Source organism: Homalodisca vitripennis, chromosome 4, assembly GCF_021130785.1.
Source record: "Homalodisca vitripennis isolate AUS2020 chromosome 4, UT_GWSS_2.1, whole genome shotgun sequence".
Taxonomy (NCBI): domain Eukaryota; kingdom Metazoa; phylum Arthropoda; class Insecta; order Hemiptera; family Cicadellidae; genus Homalodisca; species Homalodisca vitripennis.
The window spans coordinates 136,083,350-136,109,718 of NC_060210.1; the positions used below are offsets into that span (position 1 = coordinate 136,083,350).

At 35.1% G+C, this 26,369-nt stretch overlaps 1 protein-coding gene across 1 annotated transcript in view; it reads right to left on the minus strand.

Annotated features, from left to right (window-relative positions):
- LOC124360243 (sodium-dependent transporter bedraggled) overlaps positions 1–26,369 on the minus strand; it is a 166,805-nt gene that overhangs the window by 64,135 nt on the left and 76,301 nt on the right. The window contains exon 3 of the mRNA XM_046813685.1: positions 19,191–19,706. Coding sequence (XP_046669641.1) covers positions 19,191–19,706 — 516 coding nt within the window. The remainder of the gene's footprint in view (positions 1–19,190; positions 19,707–26,369) is intronic.

Below are 26,369 nucleotides of genomic sequence, written 5' to 3' on the forward strand. Positions count from 1 at the left end.
TTTACACTTCTCGATGAATACAGTTATGAATATTTTTCTTGAAATGCTTCCGATTTATGTAGCAAAAGAATAAATGGAGACACAGTCAGGTCACACACATGACTCTCAACGGTAAAATGTAACGGTAAGGGAAACGTAAAGATTAACGGCAAGGTTAGATTAATACTTACTCGCCAACACAAAACTGGTTTCACAGATCTAGTACTCCGAGTATATTGTACTTTATTTCAAGTAGTGCAGAATTAATAGTATATAAATGGTGCACAATAAGGCTGAATGGTTCGTTGAAACAAAATTATGCTCTCAATTATGATTGTGGTCTATGGATTTGGACGAAAGGTATTATTCTTGTCCTTGACGTTGAAATACAGTCGGAGTTTCTCCCTTAGATCCATAAAAAAAACACCATCTCATCTGGTACACTCGATCATTGCATATACACTATCCCTTTGCATGCTGGAATAGTTATATTATAAGTGAATTAACTCTAAAAAAGAGCTTTGATATCGAAAGATTTATTGAGTTACCTTTTTACAGTGGTATTTCAGTGCTCAATACCTTAAATTTCTAAATTCAAGTAATTTAGAAACAAATAAATCGAAAGAAGAGTATTAAAGGCCTCAACATAAAGTGACAGAAGTCTTTATTTAAGTGAACTGACTGATACTTTTTCCTAGATTATTGAAAATTTAAGAACTATAGCTCAAAAATTTCTTTTTCATGCTTATTTACTATGGAAATTTTCAAATTGTGCCTATGAAAGAAAGACAAAAAGTTATGAAACGACTGGCAGTGGTGGCTGCATGTCCTAAAAAGTAAAACTTCTGACAAAAACGACTAATCTTGCTGTCCTTTTACCTTATGACAGGTGAAATTCGTTTACTCTGTGGAGTTCTCGTTGCCATCATGTCTACCCATGAGCCTAATATTAAATTTAATTTTGCTTATAGTTTTGACCTTTTGATTAAAATACCGTAAAGTTCTTCCTTGGACCAAAAAGAATCTATGGAGCGAAATTCAAGTCTCTATGACGTTTTTATCAAGTAGTAGTGCACAGACACACAAAGACGTCGATACGATCTGACGGACCCTTACTAACAAGATGGTTATAGTACACCTCTACGAGACCAGAAGGTGTGAAAATCGTTGTACTTTTAACAGAGGTACTCATATTATTATTTTCTTGCTAACCATAAAGGAGTTCGACAACGTGAACTCGACGTTTCCTGGAGCTGAGAAAGGACTCGCAAACAATCCTGTATTGAATCTAAACCAGGTTTTTGATAAATTTCACCTTACCTGGCTTCCTTTCTCTAGAATATGTAAGGAAACACCAGTGGCAGCCTTGATCCTCCGGCAAAACTTCGTATCTTGTAAATCTGAAAGTCTCCATCTGTGATCGCTGATCTCACAGCCGGCGAGGACAGCCGCTGTATAGACTAGAAAGTGTCTTTAGGCGGGCCTAGCCCAGCCAGCAGACCCGGGTAAGGTCGCCTCTCCTCGCCTTTCCCAACAGACAGATCCTTTGAGAGGGAGTGCGGCACAACGACAACGCTTGCATCATACACCGGCCAGACGTTCAGCTCTACTCAATGGGGACTTTTTCAATTAATTAAAAAAGAACATATAAAGGCCTTTGAAATATTACAGAGTGTAATTAGCTCCGGTTCTCATCACAGCAGATCCCTTTGCTAAACATAAAACATGTTTAAGGCTTTTTTTAGTCACAATCTCATCGAACGAACCGCTAATTTTCTACGAACATTCTTAATTGTACAATAGTCTTTCGATTATACGCTATAATAAACGACCATAGATTGAATAATTTATAATTGAATTGGTATACTGAAGGTTTATACCATAAGGTGCGAATAAGGTAAGATAATACATGTATTGTCTTAGCTCACTTAAAACAATTCTTATAAAAATAAAGTAAACAACCTCTAAGGGGAAAAAACATTTTGAGAGTATAGTTTTCAGCCTTTCAAATTTTAAGGAATCAAAAATATCTACGAATGTAAGAAATATATAATGTTGTACCGTTATTTAGTTACATTATGTATAATATATATGCATATTTTGTTGCAACTTTGTTACTCATTACAGGTTAGTAATATAAATTTCCGAAGTTCTTGGAATTATATTCTTGACGGAATAAAACTTATTGACACGTGTAGCAAACTCACTCGTGTCTCTTGAACTTTGTAATCGAACTCCCACCCACCGAGGATCAACTCGCGAGTTCTATTCTTCATAAGTTCACGATTCCTTACTTTTTTATATTACCGCTACAACGTCGAGCCAATGCTACCGCCATGCATTTTGAGTCGACGTTAATGTTTAAGGTAAATCATTTTTTAATTATTATTAAATCATTAAGTTTCGAAGGCAATATTCCATAGATGTTTGAACCACGATGCCGCCCCTAGATATAATTTTAGTTCATTATTACTTTATTCTAGCAGCAACGAGGCAAAGACATATTTTTATTTAACTTCTAGAAGTGGTGCTTGTAAGTTTTATTTGTCACAATAAAACATACATGAAAACTTTGCAATCGCCACTATTTATTATTACGATCCCAGAAATCTCACTTGATGAGTTTTGGTACAATTTTCCAGAACTAATTTATGTTCTGAGTGATGATGTAAATAGTGTTTACACAAAAAGTTGCATTAACTCAACGAATAGTTTATTTTCCAATGCTAATCAATACTGAGACGAATGCAATAAACCATTTTATATTCCAACAAAATTAATACCGATACTTTGAATTCTTCGCTTAAATGCTGAAAAAGAACAATAACAGTGCATATTAACACGTACGTTATACTGTGCAAACAGAGCGTTTATTGCGTCGAGTAAAATAAAAATTTACATTCGTTAATGAGAAAAACAGCGCGCAATGTTGTCGACTAATCGTTATATGCTCTGGATTAGCTGAACAAAGTACCGCTGTTACCTAACTAATTGAATTTACGGCCAATGAATGGGTTGCTCTCTCACATTGACGTTATTAGATCACAGCTATTGAATATAAGTGAACAACCTGGTCAACACATGGGGTTAACACCACCATTGTGCCCCTGGTGGTCGCTTTACATAATAGTGACGAGTTTATTGTTGCCAGCCAGCCGCTTGTCGGACCGGGCAGTAAACTGTTATGTTGGTATAACTGATCCTTTGCTGAGGTTTATTAGCTGCCAATAGCATTTTGTTTCACATAAAAAATTAAATTTTAGAGTAAAGGAAAGGTTGGTAAAATTACAGTACGGCACTAAAATAAATTAGTTTTATATTTATTCAATATTAATGAATTAATTTATGTATTTTCAATATAACAACAAAAGTTCGAGATACAAAAAGAGGTCAACAAATGTTATCAGCATTCCAAAACACTTGCTTATTTTGCTCTAGCTTCATAAATAAGGGGGGTGTGGTTTTTAAAAAATTTTAAAGGCCGCTTTATAAAAACTGAATGGCTTACCAAGCTATCAACGAATTTAGTCGAGATATTTATAAGATCAGTTTTTGTATCAGGTTTCAATTTGGGCTTTTTTGAGACAGTTATCGCCTCCAAAAACCGCGTTAAGTAGCATATATACTTTATATAAAAAAACTTGTTTATAATAGTCTCTTTTAACTGATTCAGTTTCAATAAATGAGTCATCAAACAAATCAGCTGCTTTATTGTTGGCCTTGTTTTATTTCATCGTAGGTGTATACCAAATTTTACCTTGTTTCATCCTATGAACATAGTTGACATAAGATTATTGATTTTTGTAATAGGTTTCAACTTTGGCTTTTTTGGGACAGTTATCGTCTCAAAAAACCGCGTATGTAGCATATGTAGCCTACTGTATATATCAAACTTTTTTATAGCTCTCAAATTTCACAGAAACGGAAAAGTTAATAAAAATGTTCCAATAATTAATTACTGATAAAAACCAATTAAGAAATTTGTTTGTTGTACACTTCAGGAGAGAGAAACAAATAGAATTTATCTGTTAAAAACAAAATATTAGCATTACTTAAACAATTTTAACACCACGTACAAATTGTTTTTGCCCTTGCGCCCTTCGCAAATACTTATCAGTCTCACAATGTAAGGCTACGGCAGATTAGAACCTTGCTCTCAGCTCTCCTTGCAGAAGATGGTATCTCTCATGGTTCCGTACAAACAACCTTGAGGTAGGGTGTTCATAAGCAAACAGATTTATGCAACAAAAGTTATTGTACTTTCCCTTCAATTAAGGGCCCATGCCGGTTCCGTCTGAACGTCGACACTCGCTCTCTAAGGGCCTTGATATACAGGACATGGTGCTTTACAGTGCAGTAGTAGGGCACAAATCTTGGTCCACGCCCATGAGGTGCTACTCATATATTCAATCTCACTACCTTGTATTGCATATCCTTCCTCCTCTCGTAGTAAAGCAACGTTACCGACTGACGTAAATTGCGGTAGGTACGTGAAGAATGGGCATTGTGTAATGCCCTTTGGGACTTTACTACATTATTTAACTGTTATTTTGCAGCGTAACTTCTAACAATGAAAAACACATGTTGCCATTGATTTTTCAACTTAATAAAACAATTATATAAAAGGAACATAACATGTTCATTATCCAAGGTTTTATCCTTTATTCTTAGGTATATTCATCCTTTCGAGCTAAAGGTGACGAAATTTCGCTCACAAAAATCGAAATATCACCAGCCGAAATATCAAGATCAAGTTCAATTCTCTCAATAGCATCTCATGGTTCGAAATCGGTTACTTATGTAAGAGAACACCATAAATAAAATCGTAACTAAAACAAAAAGAATAAAGAATCATAAGAATAGTACAGACTACTCCATCTATTATTATCATCTTCGTTGACTCTTAATATTGGCAAGTATAAGAATCTAAAACAGAAATTTATACAAAATAATTCTATATTAAAATAGATTAAATCCAACCAAGTCGAACACAAGAAAGTGGCTGTCATTTTTGCGTTCTCCTAGTATAATAAAATTACCAAAAACTAAATTAACTTTCCCCGATGTCATTTAATAGTGGAATCGAATAAAAAAAATTAAACAATTATTTAAATGACTACTAATATTGGGAACTTTTCATTATCTAAGGTAATCTGAGGAAGAAGGACATGGATGACATTTTTTTATAGTTTATAGAAGAAATGGGTCAGAAAGTTGGACGGATACCTTTTGCTGATCAATGAATTAGTCTGTGGGGTGCAGATGAGTGCTTTGTTGGCCATCGAACTGGATTATTAGCCTAGACTGGGGTTTCAGACTACCAGTTCCACTACCATTAGATGCTTTAATGGCAGTAGATATGCTATGCTGATTTTATGAATAGCCACGTGTGAATAGTCTGTTGCAACTAATAATGGTCACACCGGATGTTACGGCGCCATGTGGTTAATTAATTCCCGCAGCCCCCGTATCATTGATACCATACGGGCAGCATCTCTGACATCTGTTGGGCGTAGAACCATCCTGCGGGTTGAGTCGACGATGGACATTGACTCGATTGGTGAGTTCTATTGTAAAGGTTCTTTACTCTTCTTAGCATATTCTTTACATTTTTTTTTTTAAGGAGAGACCGATCCCCTTTTAAGCCTTATTCTGTCCGTCCAGATGGGCCACTGGCCTGTGCGAGGATCTTATCAAACAGAATAAGGGGAAGAGACGATACAGTACGAAGTTGATTGTACTGATAAAAAGTGCAACGGTCACAGACAGAATTTGAACCTGCGCTATCTCTAACTCTGACCCAAAGTCCAACGACTTAGACCGCTCGGCCATCGACACTCCCAACAAGCATAACGAAGGATGAAAAATACCATTATCAAAAAATATCTTAGTTTTGACAACTGAGTTGTGATTATTTCTCTTTGTAAATTGCGTCTAAATCTCAATTCAAACTACAATCGCCTACTCCGGAATTGTCTTGTGCGTTAATTAAGCCTAATTGTCGGATATAGCGTAGGAAGCGACCATTACCCCAGGACCCATAGAGGATGCTGAACAACAGGAAGGTACACGTAAAAGGTGGAAATCGGCTGCAATTAATCGACTACCGAAGGAAACCGGCGATGCGCATTACAGGTTCGCGGCAGAGATCCAGGAAGCGAGAGGAATACCGTTGAGATGGCCCATGCATAGAGAACACACACATTCAACCGTGATATTACCGTGGGGTATGAGTTGAACTAAACCGAGCGGTACAAACTTCCTATAACATTTAAATCTGTGAATGAAAATGTTGTACATGGAACTAAAATTTGATTTGATGTCATTTATTAAAGTAAGTTCAATAGTTCATTTAAGTTATAACATTTTGAAACATATTTAGGAACTAAAATATATTTGATTATGTAGGCATGTGGAAGGGACAAATCCAAAGCCATACACAGACAAACGAATCAATATAAACCATCTCAACTAAAAGTGGTGTACCGAATCCAATTTATTGCATCACATTACGTATGTGTTTTATAAATGAAGCGGTGCGCAACTTTGAATCAACAAGATACTAAATTGATAAATGTGATTAGGTACTTATTTGTCAGCTGATATATCTCTGATAAGCGCACAACTTCTTTCATCCATTGACTACTTACATTTACAATTAATTGCAATGTTGTTCTTCTTAGAACACTACACTTCAACCAAACAAAAACAAAAACAATTTTCAGAATCTTGTTTAATTTAACAAACAATTATTTGTCAGAGATACGAATATTTCATCATCGTATGAGTTTTTTTAGTTGTAGTAAATCCGAGAGCAGCTTTCATTATACTCGTATATCCTCATGTTTTAGTCAATAAACATCGTACAGTACGCAAAACTAGGTGAAATTACAGTACACTGTAATATATTGTATACATCAATACAGCAACCAACCAATATGTTTGTCAATGTGATGAAACTATGAAGAGTTTATTAAGCATTAATAATGAACTAGTGCAATATTTTATGTACGATCTGAATCAATCTAATCAATTCATTAAACCTTTAATTATGTAGTGGTATTACACGATGAATTCCGTCACAAATTACAAATTAATGCTGATTAAATGTTAATATTTTAAATTAAAATATGAAATTGGATATTAATATAATTCTGTTCGAAATAATGGTGTCTGTATTGATATTCATTATGTACGTAAATAGATTCAACGTAAAGTTAATCATTTCTACACTAACAATGAAACTCGAGAGATTAAGAGTAGAAATTTATCCACTCTGTCTAGGTACAATATAAGGTAAGTTTCGGTCAAAAGCATAAAATATTTCCAAGACGCTAACGGCAACTTTTCAAATTCTTTGGTGGAGTTGGTGTAAATTGAAGCAGATGTTATTATACCATCTGTAATTTTGGTTAAACGTCATCACAATTTTCATGAAATTCAGAAATCTAAGGATCTTCAGACCTAAAGGGATTTTCCTTATGGCCTCATAGCCATGGTTGATTGGCCTTTCAAAGACATACCGACTAAACTACTATACACAGTTTATCTCTTATCTGTATAAAGGTCTTGGAGCATTACGCAAAGAAAATGTTACATCAGTGTCATCAAAAAACAAGAAAAAAAAACTAAACCATAAAATACATTTTTGTTAACATACTGTGTTGCTGAGTTATAATTTTTACGAATAATAGTTTTTAACAACTGGAATGTGGCAGAGATGAGAGCCGCGGTATGGAGAGCGAGAGCGAGAGAGAGAGAAATACGGTGACCACAGTCCAAGGCCACAGCTCGCGCTGGCCCACTAACAGCTCTAATAGCTGCGAGTGTGGTCGGCAAGGTCACCTGATATTGAGACGTTATTTGCACTTCGCAATTATACACAATTATCAGGACACTTTTAGACATCCTCCAGATATATGCGCAGACGTAGGCGGTCGTTATCGAGGGTCAAGCGCCAGTCGTAGCCTTTCAGTGATGATGATTATCATATAACTTACAAGGTGTACACATTTGATATGGGTATAATTATAAAGAATGATACAGCTCACAGCTCCTAAATTGTAAGTATCGCCCATCTATTACAACTGGATCGGACTGCCGATGGTCGAGCGGTCCAAGATGTCGATCAGAGTGCGATAGCGCAGCTTAAAATCTAGTCAGTGACAGATCATCTTTTTACCAGTACCATAGACTTTATTGTGTCAACTCTCCCACTTGTACTAATAAGATCCTCGCACAGGCCAGTGGGCCATGGGGACTGGTAGAATAAGGGTTAAAAGGAAAAAGCCTCTAATTTTAAATCATATTAAAACAAATCGTAAAGTAGAAGTGACCATGTAGCGGTTCAAACATTTTTCTTCTTTAAGCTGGGTTGAAATAATAACTTTTTAATTGTGATGCTTGATTTTGGCATGTTTTATGTAAGCAAAACTGAAAGTGTTAGAGTTTCAACCCAAACAAGAGTTTTATAAACGTCGAAGTTCTGTTCTTTTATGTAAAACTAATGAGTTTGCTATGTTTCAAAACTGTCTCATAACGAGCTTTAAACAAAATATGCAGTATTTTAAGTAAGCTTAGAAATAGACTGTTGTGATTTACCGACTTACTTAAGATCCCAAAATATGACATATTCTGTTTTCATTACGGTGCGAGAACACAAGTAATGTAGAATGAATTATTTATAACACTTTTCTCAAGGATGTGACTATTTTTCTGTGACAAGACTATCGTACCTCTAATAATAGTACCACATTCCTCTGAAGAACAGTGACTGGTGTTTAAGGGTGATTAAATTAATGTCCGAGAACGGCTGTCGTTCCTCAAAACATTAGATAAATATTTAACACCAAATCTTGTAAAAGTTTTTTAAAAAGCGTGGAAAATTATTAAAAAAAAAAAAACACGTAATAAACATTTAGGACTTTATATGACTGGATTGGGATAATCTGAATTCGGCTGTCATTTGGAACCGATATATGAAATAATAACACCTCCTAAAGGATTTATATCGTACACTGTTGAAAATAAAACAGAGCAACGTTTTACACGAGTAAGAACAACATGAAAAGGAAAATACTTAATATCAGAATTGAGCAATTACAGATAGAGAGGGATCGCAGAAGTTGACATTGAGTTATATCTCTGGAAATGTGATTCTACACAAACACGCCTCCAGCGTTTGCCTCTTTCCGTAATAACCTGGAACTGAAACTCTGAATGTTATTACATTACAGTGGAAAAATTATGTACTAAATTGAATAGATATAAATATGTTTTGCGCTTATCGTGGTAAAGTATGTGTATATATCGTGATAAAGTATGTGCATATAGAGCATCTATGGGGGCGTGAAGAAGCGACTCCCCTACTTCTTTATTATAGGTTATGTGTGGCTGTAATGTAGTGTATAGTAATTGTTTGCCGTGACTTGCCGCACAAACAATAAGTGCTCCACGGGAAGTGGACGCTACGGCAGCGGCTGCAGCAGTTTCCTGGCCAGAGACAATCGGCCCTCGTTCCCTTGCCTTTCTCCAGGCTCGTGACGTAACCGCGGGCAAGGATATGGGCGCGGGCGCGGTCCTCAGTACACGGAACTGAGGACACGACAGGCCGAGTGTGGGAGAGGAAGTGTAACCTTTGAAAGTATCATAAGTTCTATCAGAATATTGAAACAACAAGAAAAGTGCAAACATCGCAGAACACCATCTAACTCTGATAGATGTTGGAATACTGTTTTTAAGTCATCACCCTTTTAAGAGCAGCCTGTACTGGTGGCCAAGTTTATTTTGATCCCATAAGGAAAATTTTAAACCTCAAACACTTTTATGACTTATTTTTAATCGAAGAACAATGGAACAATTGGAATTGTCATTGTTCCAAAGATATAGCAATGTGGAAGTATGACACACCACTCGTCGCGTAACAGGCTTCACTGAGGTAGCATGCAAAATTTTAAATCTATCACTCATTTTATTATCGAGTAAGTCCAGATTGACAGAAATACAGTGATACAGAACAGAAATGGACACACAAGTCACACTCGGAAAAAAGAGAAATTGTGTCAACGTACTGATAGGCTTCAATGACGCTCAGCCAAATTTTACAGTTAGATATACACCATCATAGAACACATTCTTGTCTATGTAGACATGCAATATTTAAATTCTAGGATGAAATATCTTTCTGGATATCTTGCTACATGACATTTGTGTTCGTTAAGTTAGGTTTCATGGCAGTGTTCAAATAAAATTCCGGTTAGATAGGGAGGGTACTTCAATGCAAGGGTGGACTGAAATAAACTCTCGACATTCCATTCTATTTTTCTTTCGCTTTAATCCATGAAGAAAAACTATTACATGTTTAAATCTCCTATGTATTTAGTTTGTTTAGACATTTATTTATTTCACTATTTTCTCGTTGCAATCATGGTTAACCAATGAAAAAATATTTACTAACGCTCAGCCAAACACCATGGTGATACATGCACCATCATCAAATTCAGTTTTCTTCATATTTAATTGAAGCATCGATGACCATTTCAAGTCTATGGTTTATTTTGCATTCGAGATATCCTTAGGACTGATAGACAGAGAGAAATCAAAACTTTTCAGCCTATCCATTCATAGGCTTCGCTAAAGCTCAGCCAATTACTACACACAGAAACACCTTTTAGTTTTTTTATGTTTTTATTGGTAACTCGGCAAGAAAATCTTAAACTTTTTTAAAATTCCATAGTTTATATTGAAAATTAATAAGCTTTAAAACCAAACTAAAAAGAGTTTGGATACAAATTACTTATATCTGAAGAATTAAACATCTTCTATTGTTCTACAATTAAAAATATATATTTCACTAAAGCCGGTTTTTAATATACCTATTAAAATAAAGACAGGTAATTTTGTAACCAGGTACAAAACTCAGCAGAAGATAAAAGGATGCTAATTATTTACACTATATAGATAAGCTATAACTTTATGGGGTGAACTGTGTTTTTATGATCTATGACTTTACCATTCATACATGATATGATTTGATAACGATACGATATAGCAATTATGACTTAATTTGTAATAAAATACAACGTTTAAATGACACGATTTTTAATATACAATTTGTTAAGGATTACAATTTCCTTTAATAAAAAACACACGGTTTCCTTTTAGCGTGCACATTGTAAAAACATCGTATCTTGAACAGTTTTTAATTGGGCCCGCTAATAAAAGGTGCTCCTAAATTTAGCTTCGAAGGCCTACAACTCCCTGTGAAATGATAACGTTTAAAATTTTTTTTATATCTCCATAAAAGGTATCTTTGACAAAAATGTTGTCCACATCTTCAAAAGATAATTCTAACCAAAAATCGATTGCAGCACCTTAGGCCATGCTGTACGAGGCGAGAGTTTAAGCACGTACTTGACAGTTTAAGTTACCTTACCAAGTGGAATGAAGATTAGGTAGCAACCGGTTTATCACGTATGTTAATATCATTCGACCACTCCCTGTGGTGAGTCTGATGTAAAATCTTCATCTTGATTACTGGAGGGAGTTGTAAGCCGGACAAATTCCCGTGAGCCCATAAAGATCTCCCAGCTAAAGAAATAAGATCTATATCTTACATGAATATCTCGATCTTTATCAAATAGGTATATACCTGGAAGTAAGCAACTGCATTTATGTGATTCTTTTCTCTTAATCTCAGTGAGCAAGCACGTTAGTTACAATGAGTGGTCAGAACAAAATGTTACAGTACATATGGTCGGACAAAATGACTTCCTCGCTGGATATTACGAGGAAGCAAGGTTTCAATCACGACACATGAATTATACCGCAATCGTCGGATATTTAGAACCACGTAATGTACTTTACACTAAAACAGATATAAATTCTTCCGGTCACTGATGGTTGTATTTGAACAAATAATACACAAAAACTTCAATAATTGTTATTGAGAATTATTTTTATTCATTACTATACATTTATCACATTTTCAACAATGAGCCAACAATCATTATTAGCCAATTGGCTGAATTGGCTGAGCGTTAGCGAAGCCTATCACTTAAGAGAGCTGGCGAAAGTTAGCTCCTATCTGTTTTACTGTTCGCACAATATATCGAGAACAAATTGACCTGAAATATAGAGTTTGATGATGGCACGCATGTCCCTCCATGTGAACGAATGAATTTGGCTGAGCATTAGTAAAGCCTAACGTGAGAATGAATATAGCTATATATTTAGAATACCTTATATTTTACTGTAATTAGGAGGTTTGACGCATTTTTCTTTTGTCTGTCCGTCCGTTTGTTTTTCGCAGAACATCTCAAGAGCTAATTGCACACCTTCCACATAAGCAACACCGAGATTAGTGATAGTATATGTCCCTTTGTAGGCTTCGGCTGAATTTTACCCTAGTCTGTCCGCAGAATATCTCGAGAGCTAATCGAGCTATCGATTTGAAATAATTCCTGAACATTTACTTTCACATAATCAACACAGAGAATAGTGATGGTCTTTTTATGGGATTTGGCTCAGTGTTAGCCTTGTCTAACTGTTTGCAGAATACTTCGAAAGCTAATTGAGCTGTGGATTTGAAATTGTTCATGTAGCTTTATTTACCCATAAGCAATGCCGAGATTAACGACGGTGCATGTCACTTCATGGGATTTGGCTGAGTGTCATCCTAGTCTAACTATCAGAATATCTCGAACACGATTTAACACATCAAATTTATTTTTTAATTCGAATGGGTTGTGTCCAATGATGGTACTTCCATGGGATTTGGCTGAGTGTTATCCTAGTGTAACTATCAGAATATCTCGAACACGATTTAACACATCAAATTTATTTTTTAATTAGAATGGGTTGTGTCCAATGGTGGTACTTCCATGGGATTTGGCTGAGTGTTGTCCTAGTGTAACTATCAGAATATCTCGAACACGATTTAACACATCAAATTTATTTTTTAATTAGAATGGGTTGTGTCCAATGATGGTACTTCCATGGGATTTGGCTGAGTGTTATCCTAGTCTAACTATCAGAATATCTCGAACACGATTTAACACATCGAATTTATTTTTTAATTAGAATGGGTTGTGTCCAATGATGGTACTTCCATGGGATTTGGCTGAGTGTTGTCCTAGTGTAACTATCAGAATATCTCGAACACGATTTAACACATCAAATTTATTTTTTAATTAGAATGGGTTGTGTCCAATGATGGTACTTCCATGGGATTTGGCTGAGTGTTGTCCTAGTGTAACTATCAGAATATCTCGAACACGATTTAACACATCAAATTTATTTTTTAATTAGAATGGGTTGTGTCCAATGATGGTACTTCCATGGGATTTGGCTGAGTGTTATCCTAGTCTAACTATCAGAATATCTCGAACACGATTTAACACATCAAATTTATTTTTTAATTAGAATGGGTTGTGTCCAATGATGGTACTTCCATGGGATTTGGCTGAGTGTTATCCTAGTCTAACTATCAGAATATCTCGAACACGATTTAACACATCAAATTTATTTTTTAATTAGAATGGGTTGTGTCCAATGGATGGTACTTCCATGGGATTTGGCTGAGTGTTATCCTAGTGTAACTATCAGAATATCTCGAACACGATTTAACACATCAAATTTATTTTTTAATTAGAATGGGTTGTGTCCAATGATGGTACTTCCATGGGATTTGGCTGAGTGTTATCCTAGTCTAACTATCAGAATATCTCGAACCACGATTTAACACATCAAATTTATTTTTTAATTAGAATGGGTTGTGTCCAATGATGGTACTTCCATGGGATTTGGCTGAGTGTTATCCTAGTGTAACTATCAGAATATCTCGAACACGATTTAACACATCAAATTTATTTTTTAATTCGAATGGGTTGTGTCCAATGATGGTACTTCCATGGGATTTGGCTGAGTGTTATCCTAGTCTAACTATCAGAATATCTCGAACACGATTTAACACATCGAATTTATTTTTTAATTAGAATGGGTTGTGTCCAATGATGGTACTTCCATGGGATTTGGCTGAGTGTTGTCCTAGTGTAACTATCAGAATATCTCGAACACGATTTAACACATCAAATTTATTTTTTTAATTAGAATGGGTTGTGTCCAATGATGGTACTTCCATGGGATTTGGCTGAGTGTTGTCCTAGTGTAACTATCAGAATATCTCGAACACGATTTAACACATCAAATTTATTTTTTAATTAGAATGGGTTGTGTCCAATGATGGTACTTCCATGGGATTTGGCTGAGTATTATCCTAGTCTAACTATCAGAATATCTCGAACACGATTTAACACATCAAATTTATTTTTTAATTAGAATGGGTTGTGTCCAATGGTGGTACTTCCATGGGATTTGGCTGAGTGTCATCCTAGTCTAACTATCAGAATATCTCGAACACGATTTAACACATCAAATTTATTTTTTAATTAGAATGGGTTGTGTCCAATGGTGGTACTTCCATGGGATTTGGCTGAGTGTTATCCTAGTGTAACTATCAGAATATCTCGAACACGATTTAACACATCAAATTTATTTTTTAATTAGAATGGGTTGTGTCCAATGATGGTACTTCCATGGGATTTGGCTGAGTGTTATCCTAGTCTAACTATCAGAATATCTCGACCACGATTTAACACATCAAATTTATTTTTTAATTAGAATGGGTTGTGTCCAATGATGGTACTTCCATGGGATTTGGCTGAGTGTTATCCTAGTCTAACTATCAGAATATCTGTTTTTAACTATCAGAATATCTCGAACACGATTTAACACATCAAATTTATTTTTTAATTAGAATGGGTTGTGTCCAATGATGGTACTTCCATGGGATTTGGCTGAGTGTTATCCTAGTGTAACTATCAGAATATCTCGAACACGATTTAACACATCAAATTTATTTTTTAATTAGAATGGGTTGTGTCCAATGATGGTACTTCCATGGGATTTGGCTGAGTGTTATCCTAGTCTAACTATCAGAATATCTCGAACACGATTTAACACATCAAATTTATTTTTTAATTAGAATGGGTTGTGTCCAATGATGGTACTTCCATGGGATTTGGCTGAGTGTTATCCTAGTCTAACTATCAGAATATCTCGAACACGATTTAACACATCAAATTTATTTTTTAATTAGAATGGGTTGTGTCCAATGATGGTACTTCCATGGGATTTGGCTGAGTGTTATCCTAGTGTAACTATCAGAATATCTCGAACACGATTTAACACATCAAATTTATTTTTTAATTAGAATGGGTTGTGTCCAATGATGGTACTTCCATGGGATTTGGCTGAGTGTTATCCTAGTCTAACTATCAGAATATCTCGAACACGATTTAACACATCGAATTTATTTTTTAATTAGAATGGGTTGTGTCCAATGATGGTACTTCCATGGGATTTGGATGAGCGTGGTTCGCGCCTATCACTTAGAGGGTTGGTAAATTGTCTTCTACTCTTGTCTGGGAGCTGGAAAATATCTTTTCTGTCTGAGTGCCTGTTTGTTGACAGTCCACAGGAGATATCAAAACTAAACTGAGCTCTGAGTAGAAGATAAGCAAAGCCGGTTATGTGACATGAGGTCTGGCGTAATTATACCTTGTTTGTATTTCGTGGATTCACCACTGTATCGTTACGCGGGCTGCTGAAAACGTGGATTGTATTGCCAAATATTCAATCTATTATAATCGTATTACTTCATTGGATCATTTATAAATGCATTGTCTCCTCAATTGTCTACGAGCTAGAAATATTGGTGTGAGAAGCAGTGGTTTGGTCCATAAAGGTCTAGAAGGCTGAAGTGAGTTTTATTGCTGTAACCACTAACACAAACTCCCACCGTCTGAGAGTATTTACAGGCCGGTCAGATGTACACAAGCGGGGCGGCGGCGGCGGGCGATTGAAATGTCGGCATTTGGTAAATGACGGTCGCCGGTCAGTGTGAACCACATGCATTAACAGCCCCAATACGGCGAGGACGGGACACGATGTCGCCACAACTGGACTCTGGAGACTGGAACTGGAATTTACTGGACTCCAGTCACGTATCAGCCTTGTCGGAGACAGTTCCCACACTGTTGCGCTGGCACATCTCAGATAACCTTACTCTACTGTTTATAGCTATTCTAAATTCTTCGTTCACTGCTTACTGTTCTGATTTTATTTTCCCTGTGTATATTTAAAAACAGCGCCCATGTCACATGTGTCTGCTTTAATATGTCAAAAACATAACGATACTGGTATGGTATGGTAATATGTCAAAAACATAAACTGGTAACTCAACAATAATTGCGTGTTGTTCGGCAATGATGATGCACGAATGTGCTATTACGATTTTTGATAAATAGATTAGGTTGCATTTAAACTATGATAACGACATAATTACGTCGTAAGCCAACTGCGTTTTATTGTAATGTTCTAATAACTTCTATTCTAAATAATTGTAAAATATTATTGTGAAAACACAAAAATAATATCAATCTACTGTATTGAATTACGGATGTCCCAGAATATTTACAGAGAGCGGTGGATTTTCGGTGGTATACTTAGCACTTGAACTGATTTAGGGTAGATTTCATAGAAGTTTACTTACGGCCTCATGAGAGAATTTTCGTGACATTTTGTATTTTCGACGATCGATCCTGACTCTCAGAACCCAAAACATCTATAATAAGGCTATATGTAGCCTATATGTATGGGGTTATAAAATATAATACAAGCTTATTAACACGATAACTGTCAATATTTATTTGGTGCAGATATAACATTGCACATAGCTTCGATCAGTTCTTTAGACCATCCCAACCAATAAAAGATAACAACATAATGCAAACTAACAGGTTTTTTTTAGATACTATTACGTTATTTCAAAACCTATTTTATTCTTGAAAATTATTATTTTCTATCACATAAGATTTCAAGATGCCATTAGTTAAAACTCTAGGAAAGAGATATGTCAGTTTATGCATCGTAGAAATAACGAAATCATTTTTTTATCTCTCAGGCTATTTAAAATAATGTTTATGTGTTTTTAATCATCTAGGGATTTCCGAAAGCAGTCGACCGTAAAAATAATGGAGACATTATTATTACTGCTGTAATTCCTTGCTTATTCAAACTAAACTACTTACACGTCTTGGGTGAGTTCGTTTAATCTCAACCATTACATAAAAGTGTTTTCATAATGGAGACCATTTGTATTTGTGAACAGTTTTTCTGATATTTCACAACTTGAACCACAAGTGGAGACCTTTTTAAAAGTATCAAGTAATTTCAAGCAACCTTTATTCTTATTGATTTTTTGATTCCTGTAAGGTTTAAAGATGCCGGCCGTTCAAAGTTTGGGAAAGGATGTGTATGACAAGTATATCTGTTTACTTTGCATCATATACCAAAACGAAAAAGAGATAAAGAGCGTTCAACCATAAAAAAGTTTTTAGAAGAAAACAAAAACAGTGAAATATTATGATTTCTGGCTATTTACAAATCCACGTTCATATTAAACAAAACCAGTTTGTACGATTATAGACTTGAATCTTATAAGGTTCCAAGAGGAAAGAGTTTCTTAGTATTTGAAAGCATTTAATCACAAGTCAATAGTAATAAACAACACACATTCAGTTTAGTATTTCCAGGTTTAAAGTCACATATTAAATCCACCTTTCTTCCGATTAAGCCAAGAGGTATTAAGTCTGTTTTTCATCTAATTACAAATTATTGTATTGCAATTTCAAAATTAGAATTGGTGACACTAACAGAGAATGTGAAGGAAACAGGATTTTTCGGACAATTGTCATCGTTCAGTGATTCAAAAAAATTCAGTGATCTACGTTTGGATATCTACAATTTGATCTATATAAGGGGAAGTAAGTGTTTATTTCAGAGCGATTAGACTGTAACTGGTACTGAATATTATGAGTTTAACTAAAAAGAGTTAATTCTTTCATAATGGTAAATGATTCACTCAAAGACATTGTCTACAAATTTGCAGTTAAATAGTGGAATATTAACGATTATAGTAACACACCAGTGGTACACCGCTCCACGCTAGCGGTCGGCCGGGCGGCCACGGTGTGTTGGCGAGTCCGCGGTTGCCAGGCTGGTTGCCAAGCACCGATTGAATGCCTCACTTTGCCTCCATATCGATTGGAAACAAATTCTTTCGTAATGCGACTTGAATTGCCAACAATCAGAACGCTATTAAAGCAATTTGTGACTGGGAAAGTAAACAATACTTTCCCGGCATTGTTTCTGCGTTCGAGTCCCTACATCAATTTACAACGACTTCATTGTCGAATCCAAATCAATGTCCAGAGGCTACGTTTTTCCTAGATGGAAACGTAGAGTTTCGTTCAAAAGTTTTTTATACTCCAAGAGCTACGTCGGCTGTTTGTACAGTTCGGCGTCAGAACGCCGCACTCAAAAGAGAGTTTTCTCCGCACAAAAACCGAAGAAGCTACGATTGGCTGCGCTCCATTTCCCGGGACATCGATTCGCTGGGACCGCCCTGCCATTCCGTCCGCAGACACTTCGTTAACGCTCGTTTAAACATTTATTTTCATTAACATTCTGTTTATAATCGTCATTTTATAAGAACATTTAACTATACTAAGTTTAAACATTAACAGAAAGAAGGGAAGCTGTCTTAATCGATATCAATGGAACGTATTACGCATAAAAGTTTTTCGTTTTACTTAAAAGGACGATTTAGTGTAAGTTACAGTACTATAATTCATCATCTATAATAGTAATAAGCGTAATATGTAAGTTTTTGAATTATACATTAAGATTCATATAAATATCAATTTACACAGCCTTGTGTCTAAGAGAATATCCTTCGACATGAAAAATATTTAGTGATTCTGTTGATTGCTAATGAAGACATTGTACATTATAGATATGTATAGACTTAATGTAGCTAGCTGAAACCCACTTCAAACACAATGATGTGTAAATGATGTAAAGACCATCTCCAGAACCATAACAGGTCTGGTATGTCATGGTGTCGATGTTAAAGTTAAAAATGGAAGACGCTTATGTGTAGTGCATATGATGAAGTTCGATAAAATGAGAAAAATATTGAAAATGGCTATTGAGTGTCTGAACTCTTCGCGATGGTGAATACACCCCAATTGGTGATCTGACGAGTTCAACTGCTGTAAAAAACCAGTGGAGATGACCAGAAGACTCACCTGAGGTTGGACTGTACAGGAGCATGTTGAGGTGAAGTGGGAGCGGTGACGGTGGTGCTGGGGGCGGAGTCCTCCTCATCGTCGCTGAGAGGGTGGCGGGTCCAGGAATGGTCGGGGCTGGTGGGCTCTGAGGCGTTGGCTTCCCGGCGACGGCTCGTGGAGGAGGATATTCGGCGGCGTTGGCCCCTGGTTGGGCGGGGAGGTCCCGAGTGGGGACGGCCAGGTTGGGACGGTCGTGGACGCTCCGGTTGGGTCACGGGGGCGGAAAGCGGCCTGACCGGGGATTCGAGACGAAACGGCCTCACGCGGCGCATCGACATCCGCAGCCAGTGGTCTGGACGCGTGGGGGCGGTAGAGGCCGCGGGGGCGGCGGTGGAGGTGGTGGGGGCGGCGGACTTGCTGTTTGTGAGGTCGACGTGGCTACTGGCGCGGCAGGGAGCGGGGTGCGCGATGCTCGTGCTACAGTCGCTACAGCTGCGCAGGCGCCGTCTCCCTGGCAACGACCCATTGTTGGACCTAGAACAAACACACCATTGGTAGGTTCTAGTGCCATTATTGCAAAATCTTATTCTTATTAATCATATTTATATTGGACGATTAGTTTTAATAAGATCCTAAAAATGAACTGTGAGAATGAGATATGAGGAAATACACAAGGAAAATGTACTCCAAACATAGAACCAGTGTCAGATCTACGTGAAAAGACTCCTATCATTTATGTAATTTTTGTTCATTTCGCTGTGTAAATAACAGGTTATTTACTCTAAATAACCGAGCTGTGGTATTTAAACAAGTCCCAGGCAAACTACTATGCAAGGCAACGACAAAACTGCCTGTCTAGACGATTCATGTCTTGCTGACTTTATCCATTTATACCATGCAAGTCACACAAAGAGAGGTGCATTCATAAGTTGAAGGAGCAGCAATTCATTATACTTCGTCGCCTCTTAAAAACAGATAGGGCATTCAAACAGTCCTCCATTCCTATAGGTCATTAACATAGGACAATGCGGCTGAATCACGGCGCTCAATGGAACAACTAACACACAAAACACCGAAGAACGTCTGCTGGAATACTGATAAGAACCTCCTGAGGTAAGATTTTGTATTGTACCTGTACACCCTCTTAAATATTCCTTTCTTCTTTACCTCAATTTTTTTAGCGTCAATGAATCTTATTTGTTCCCATTTAACTTTTATGTCTCAAACGAAATTAAATTTTGTCGAGTTCGAATGCAGGACACATAGATTCCGTTTCTATGTTTTTCTTTACTCCCAGAAGGGGTGGAGGTCTTTCAGACAGAACTTAAAAAAATTATAATTATTTGTCATAATAAAGTAATGAAGTTCATTTAATACCACTAGTAAATATTATAACACATATTCCAATATTAATTTAATTTTGTGAAGCCTTTCAGAATCGAGGATTCCATCTTCAGGCAACTTCATAAAAAGCCATCGGAAACAACAAATTTGATACGCATAATAATATGGTTATATTCAGCCACCAATACGCATTGGAGTATTAGCCTAAGGGCCAATTTAATATTGGTTCTCGGAGTTGTATCCGTTGTCTCCGGTTTGTTGTAAGTTACCGAACAAGAAAAATACCTACCATATGACAAATATTTAGGAAAAGATGAGACGTACTCTCTAAAACATTTAAATCGTGGTCAAGTTACATAACAAATTTGTAGTGTGACATAAGAGACCGTTGCTCTCTCTGGTAGGTCTTTTTATTTATCTGTAACTTACAGAAAACCAGAGACAACCGATGCAACTCCGAGAACCAATATGAAATTGGCCCTTAGGCTAATATTCCAGCGTGTATTGGTGGCTGAATATGATCATATATTTGTGCGTTTCAAATGTTTTGCTTCTGATGGCATTATGTTCTACCGAACGAATACGTTGAAGTAACAATCTAATTCCATGTTATTGGCCCTCGAAGATTTTTTTATTTGTTGCCTGGTCTTCAATTTTCGGGGCTTCACCTGCTGATGTTGAGAACCGGTTTTACATTCACATGGATCACTGTGGTGGACTCCAGTTCGTGATCCAATGATACCTGTAATATTCTCATCATTTACGGAATTACTAGGAAGTAATTCCGTAATGTACGACACTGTACAGAACAGTCCCCCGAAGTCTTCTACTGCACTAACAGTACATACATATCTTGTACATTTTTCAGATTTAATAATTTGTCTTTATTACCGTAAAAGCTAAATAAACAATTTCCTCTTGTACAAACATTGTTAATTGTGAAAATTCAACCCCATAGAACACCGCTAATTACAGTAGCACTAATACTCCACTAGAGTTATCCTTAAAGTTTGATTTAAAATATTTTTGTGCTGTTACCTTTTCCAAATAGAACAAAAATGTAAGTATGTGCACCTAAAGATTTAAAAATCACACCTCCTTCTAATAGATTGGAAAAACGTCTAAACCTTTCAACAATCCAATCTGGGACACATAAACAGATGTTATTGGCCGTTTACAATTTGGCTTTCCAAAATTATGATAAAATACATTTCCCACCATTGTTTGAAAAGTAGTTTTTACAATGTTAAATATAGAAATATTCCAATTTTAGTAAATTATTTTTGCTGTAAACTTTAGAGTATTTAAAAAAATAGTCGGGTTAGTTATAATAATAAAAGGATGTTTTGATAACAAATATTAATTTGCGAGACGTAGGAAAAAGGATTGGTAGTTGAAAACCATTCATACAAAAAGTTGTTGGAGTTTACTTTACTTTATAAACGTGGAACAGATTCGAACAAATAATGAACATTATTTTTATTTGTAGCAGGAAAATTCTTAAAACCGGTTGTCTAATTCGTAAAAGAGTTTCTTTGAATAATCAGTACTCATTTGTCGACAGTTTTCCGATTATTCTACATAGTTCTTCGTACAGTTTCAAAATGAGAAAACAATATATCCAGAATGTATATGTAAGGGTTGGAAATCTGATTTCGTTCGTTGATTTTTCTCGTTTAGGATATTACTCAACACTCTAAATGCAAATTGCATTTTCAAAGATTCCGTTTAAAATTTCTATTTCATGAAATAATCGGACTTACGTATTCCAGTAGATTTAAAGCCATGTATTGTATTATGAATGATTATAATACACGAAGCGTAAATCTGGTGTTAAACTGAGAGACATAAAGATATTAACGGAATATTTAAAAATGTTTATTTTTATTAAAGTATTTCAGTTATTGAATATTTGTAAAAGGAGAAAATATTGCAGAAATACGACAATCGTCTAAAAAGATAAGATCTAGTTCCATCTAGATATGGTTGTTTACGTAAATTTAAAACAATACCACCTAAGGAGGTACCTTGGATTACAGCGATGTGTGTACATACGGACACGTACTGTATTATGTCTAAATGCAAACAGTATTTTCAAAGATTCCGTTTAAAATTTACATTTCAATTGGGTAATAACCTAGAATAACATGTTTCACTAGAGTAAATAAATACACGGTAATTCTAATCAGGCATTTGAACACTCTATACAGGGTGTAACAAGACTGTACTCTTTACTTTAAGAGATTGTTCCATGAACCTAGAGGAGTAAAAAACTAACTAAATGCAACCAATGGTCTATGCGGTATCTCTTTTCGTTTACCGCCTGTCTGTATGTATGTGTTTTTAGTCCTTTTATTACTGTAAAAACCAGTAGACGTAGAAAACTTAAATTTGGTACTTTATTTTTCGTGCAGTGTCAAATCTAGATAAAAATTAATATTATATTATCATACGATGTTTCAATATGACTGAAATTTTAAAGCTTAATAACGTAAAAGTAGTAAGATTATGACAGTATATAAAGAACAAGAAAAGCTGCTACATATAATTTAAAATGTTGCCGTGCATTGCAATTGTTAAAATCTTGCAATTACATTATTTACTAACCGAGCTTTATTATCAAGGTGTAGAAATGTTTGTAAATAGATGCAGTAATTTTTATTGTCCTTTCCAAATGTCAAAATTTTATTAGTTTTTACATTATTGTTTCAAAATGTTCAACCATCCGCTATCTTAAACCATGATATGATAATATAATATAGATTTTTCTCTTGATTTGAGATGGCAAAAAATAACTGAATTTGAGTTTTGTATCTTTACTGTTAAAAAACACACACATATACATAGAGACGGTAAAACGAAAAGAGATTGGCTATTAGTTGCATTTAGTTTTTAACTCATGTTGGTCCATGTAGCAATATCCTAACGTTTGTGTAAAGAGGTTTGTTACACCGTGTAAATACGAAACGGAGAAGAGTTTCTCCTCATATTAATATAAATGGCCGCTATGCTGAGGCCATTAATTGAAGATAGATGGCTTATGAACTCTTCTGGGTATATTAAATACAATATAGGAATACGTCACACCAGTATATCATAACGGCCTTTGCCGAAGTTGCATTTAAAATTTATTGCTATGATTTTATTCAGTTTATTACAAATGTATTTATTCTGCGATCTTCTTGTTGCCACCATGGTTATTCATAAGACCAATATAAACAGGTTCGCTAACGTTCAACCAAATCCGGTAGAATGACGCGATCATAGAATCATCATAGAACTCGATGGTGGTTATATAGAAATGAAGCTTTATGAAAAATTTCAAAATTATGGATAAGTTCGTTTTCAAGATATCGTGCAGATAAACATATAGAAATTAAATATGTTCAGTTTCTCGAGTCTAGACCCTTCGCTAACGCTCAGCCAATAATCATTCCAAGTTTGGTTCTATCAGAAATACGGTAACCATTCTTACTATTATTGTTTCTATGTTATTGTTTGGTTAGTTTTAGTCGTTAAATTATACAACATTATTTCAGTCATATCTTGTTCTTTTTTAATTCCAAAGCACGCTCAAATCTTTAAGGCTATATCACAATACTTCCAATTTATCACCGCCATTTTGAAAATATCGTGTCTTCACATTTTAAAATAAATATAACACACGCAAATATGTTATGTCGCTCTGCAATATTTAAATGAACAATATTACGTTTCATTGCATATTATTTGTGTTAGAAACAAATTGAAACTGTTTGTAAATATATTTAGTAGTGTCTCTGGGTGGATTTCTGCCCAAACGAGTTGGTATCCTCTTCACACAGAAATTACTTTCTAAGCTTTGTGAGTCTGATGTGAATTGGTCTGAGAGCTTTGGCCTGATCTCCAATTTCTCTGCAACTTCTTTGGAAATTGCTATGATACAAGATGGGGCATTTACTCAGTCTTAACTGTTTTGATGCTAATAAACTTATCTACTGCGACTTTTCATCTGGTATAATTCAAATTTTGCTATTAAAATTAATAATCTTTGAGATCACAATAGTTTTCATTATATTGAAATGTAAAATACATTGTAGGAATGATATTTAAACCAATAAACTAACTTTAATTCCAGACTTACATGTGATAAGAGTTTTCTTTAAAAATGAAAAGGCCTCACACAAATAAAATTGTATTATTCGTATTTGTTTCAAAACAAATAATTAAATTATGGTTAATGGAATCTGATTTATAAGTAACTAAGGGGCATATATAACACATATTTTGGAGTAAAACTAAAATAAATAAAAAAGTTAGAACATATGGTAATTATAAATACGTTGGAATAACGCAAGCAAAGCTATAAAAATATTGTTGGATATTTCTCAACCATTAAAAAAAATTTGATATGTAATATGAGAATCAGATATCGAATAAGGAGTTCAAAAGATTTCTTTTTGAAATTGTTGGTAAAAATACAAACGAAATTGATTGTGCATCAATATTAAAACATGCTAATAAAAATACAATATATATTTGAGAATTAAAGAACTAATTATGACATTATAAAATATTGGTTATGAATTAAAATTATAATCCTAATGATATAGTTTTTACGATATCAATGATCTAGCCATTTTTATATTTATCATAAAATACAATCGAAGAGCAATTAAAAAAAAAGGTTTTTTGTGTTAAGTAATTTTGTGTTGTTAATATTTTTTCTCGATGTTTAGCCTTGCAAAATTTGAAACAAAAATGCACACAAAATTCTATTATAAGGGCCGTCATAGGGTATCTTTTCAACTTCTGGGGAACAGAATTTTGGTAGCTTAAATGAGGCATAAATACCTAATATAATATTGCAGGAGACAGTAAATAGGTGTCACTCAGATCAGACCTCCATAGAGGTTAAGAACTCTGTAGAAGCAGATTCCTCTAATAGGGCCATCATTAACTAAACTAAACATATTAACAGATTCGCTAGGCCATATAATAGATTCACGAAAGTTTTGATCAAACAAATGGAATTTAGTTTTTTGTGCATATTGAATCATATGTTCATAATGGATTTATGAATTTCGATCGTTGATATACATATAATGGATAGGTTGCCTTGAGTATTATACTTTATTGAACAGAGGTCTTCCTATATTCACTTTACCACTCGCATAGAATGAAACTAGTTCTGGGTGAGTGGCAGGTCTCAAATTGCCACAACAGTTTCTTGCCGCCTTGAAAAGATTGTTTAAAAATCATGAAATATACTACGTAAATATTCATATTCAATATTAAAAAACGAACCTCAACACTACCACAGATTTTGTGAGCGCTACTAGAATCATAGTTAGATTCATTCCAAAATCCAATATTTTTCACTCAGAATTTGAAATCGATAAACTATACAACAAAGTAATAGAACAATCATTGCTTTCTAGACACGGATTATCCATTCAATAGACCGCCATAGTTGTTAGTCTTCAGAGCAGTTTGAATTTTATCTTCCAGAAAATACTTGTCAATTCTGGTAATAGTCCCAAGATGCACATTCAACAAGTTTTGAGTAACCATTTATACATTTGATTGATGCTATCATAGATTACCCCCGCCACGTCCGCTTGTCACATAGTAAGTAGGAGAGAATTCACTTACTCTTAGAAGAAATCGGATGAAATATTTCGTCTTAAGAATGAAGATGGAAATAATAATGTCCAGTGTTGAAAAATATACTTTCATACAAATACACTTGAGCTACTATTATTTGACTCACGTCTAATATTTTAACAGTCTTTATTACATTAATTGGACTTTTTCCATAGGTAGCATAATACTAAAGTAAAAAATATGTCTATATATAAGAAAATATGTAAT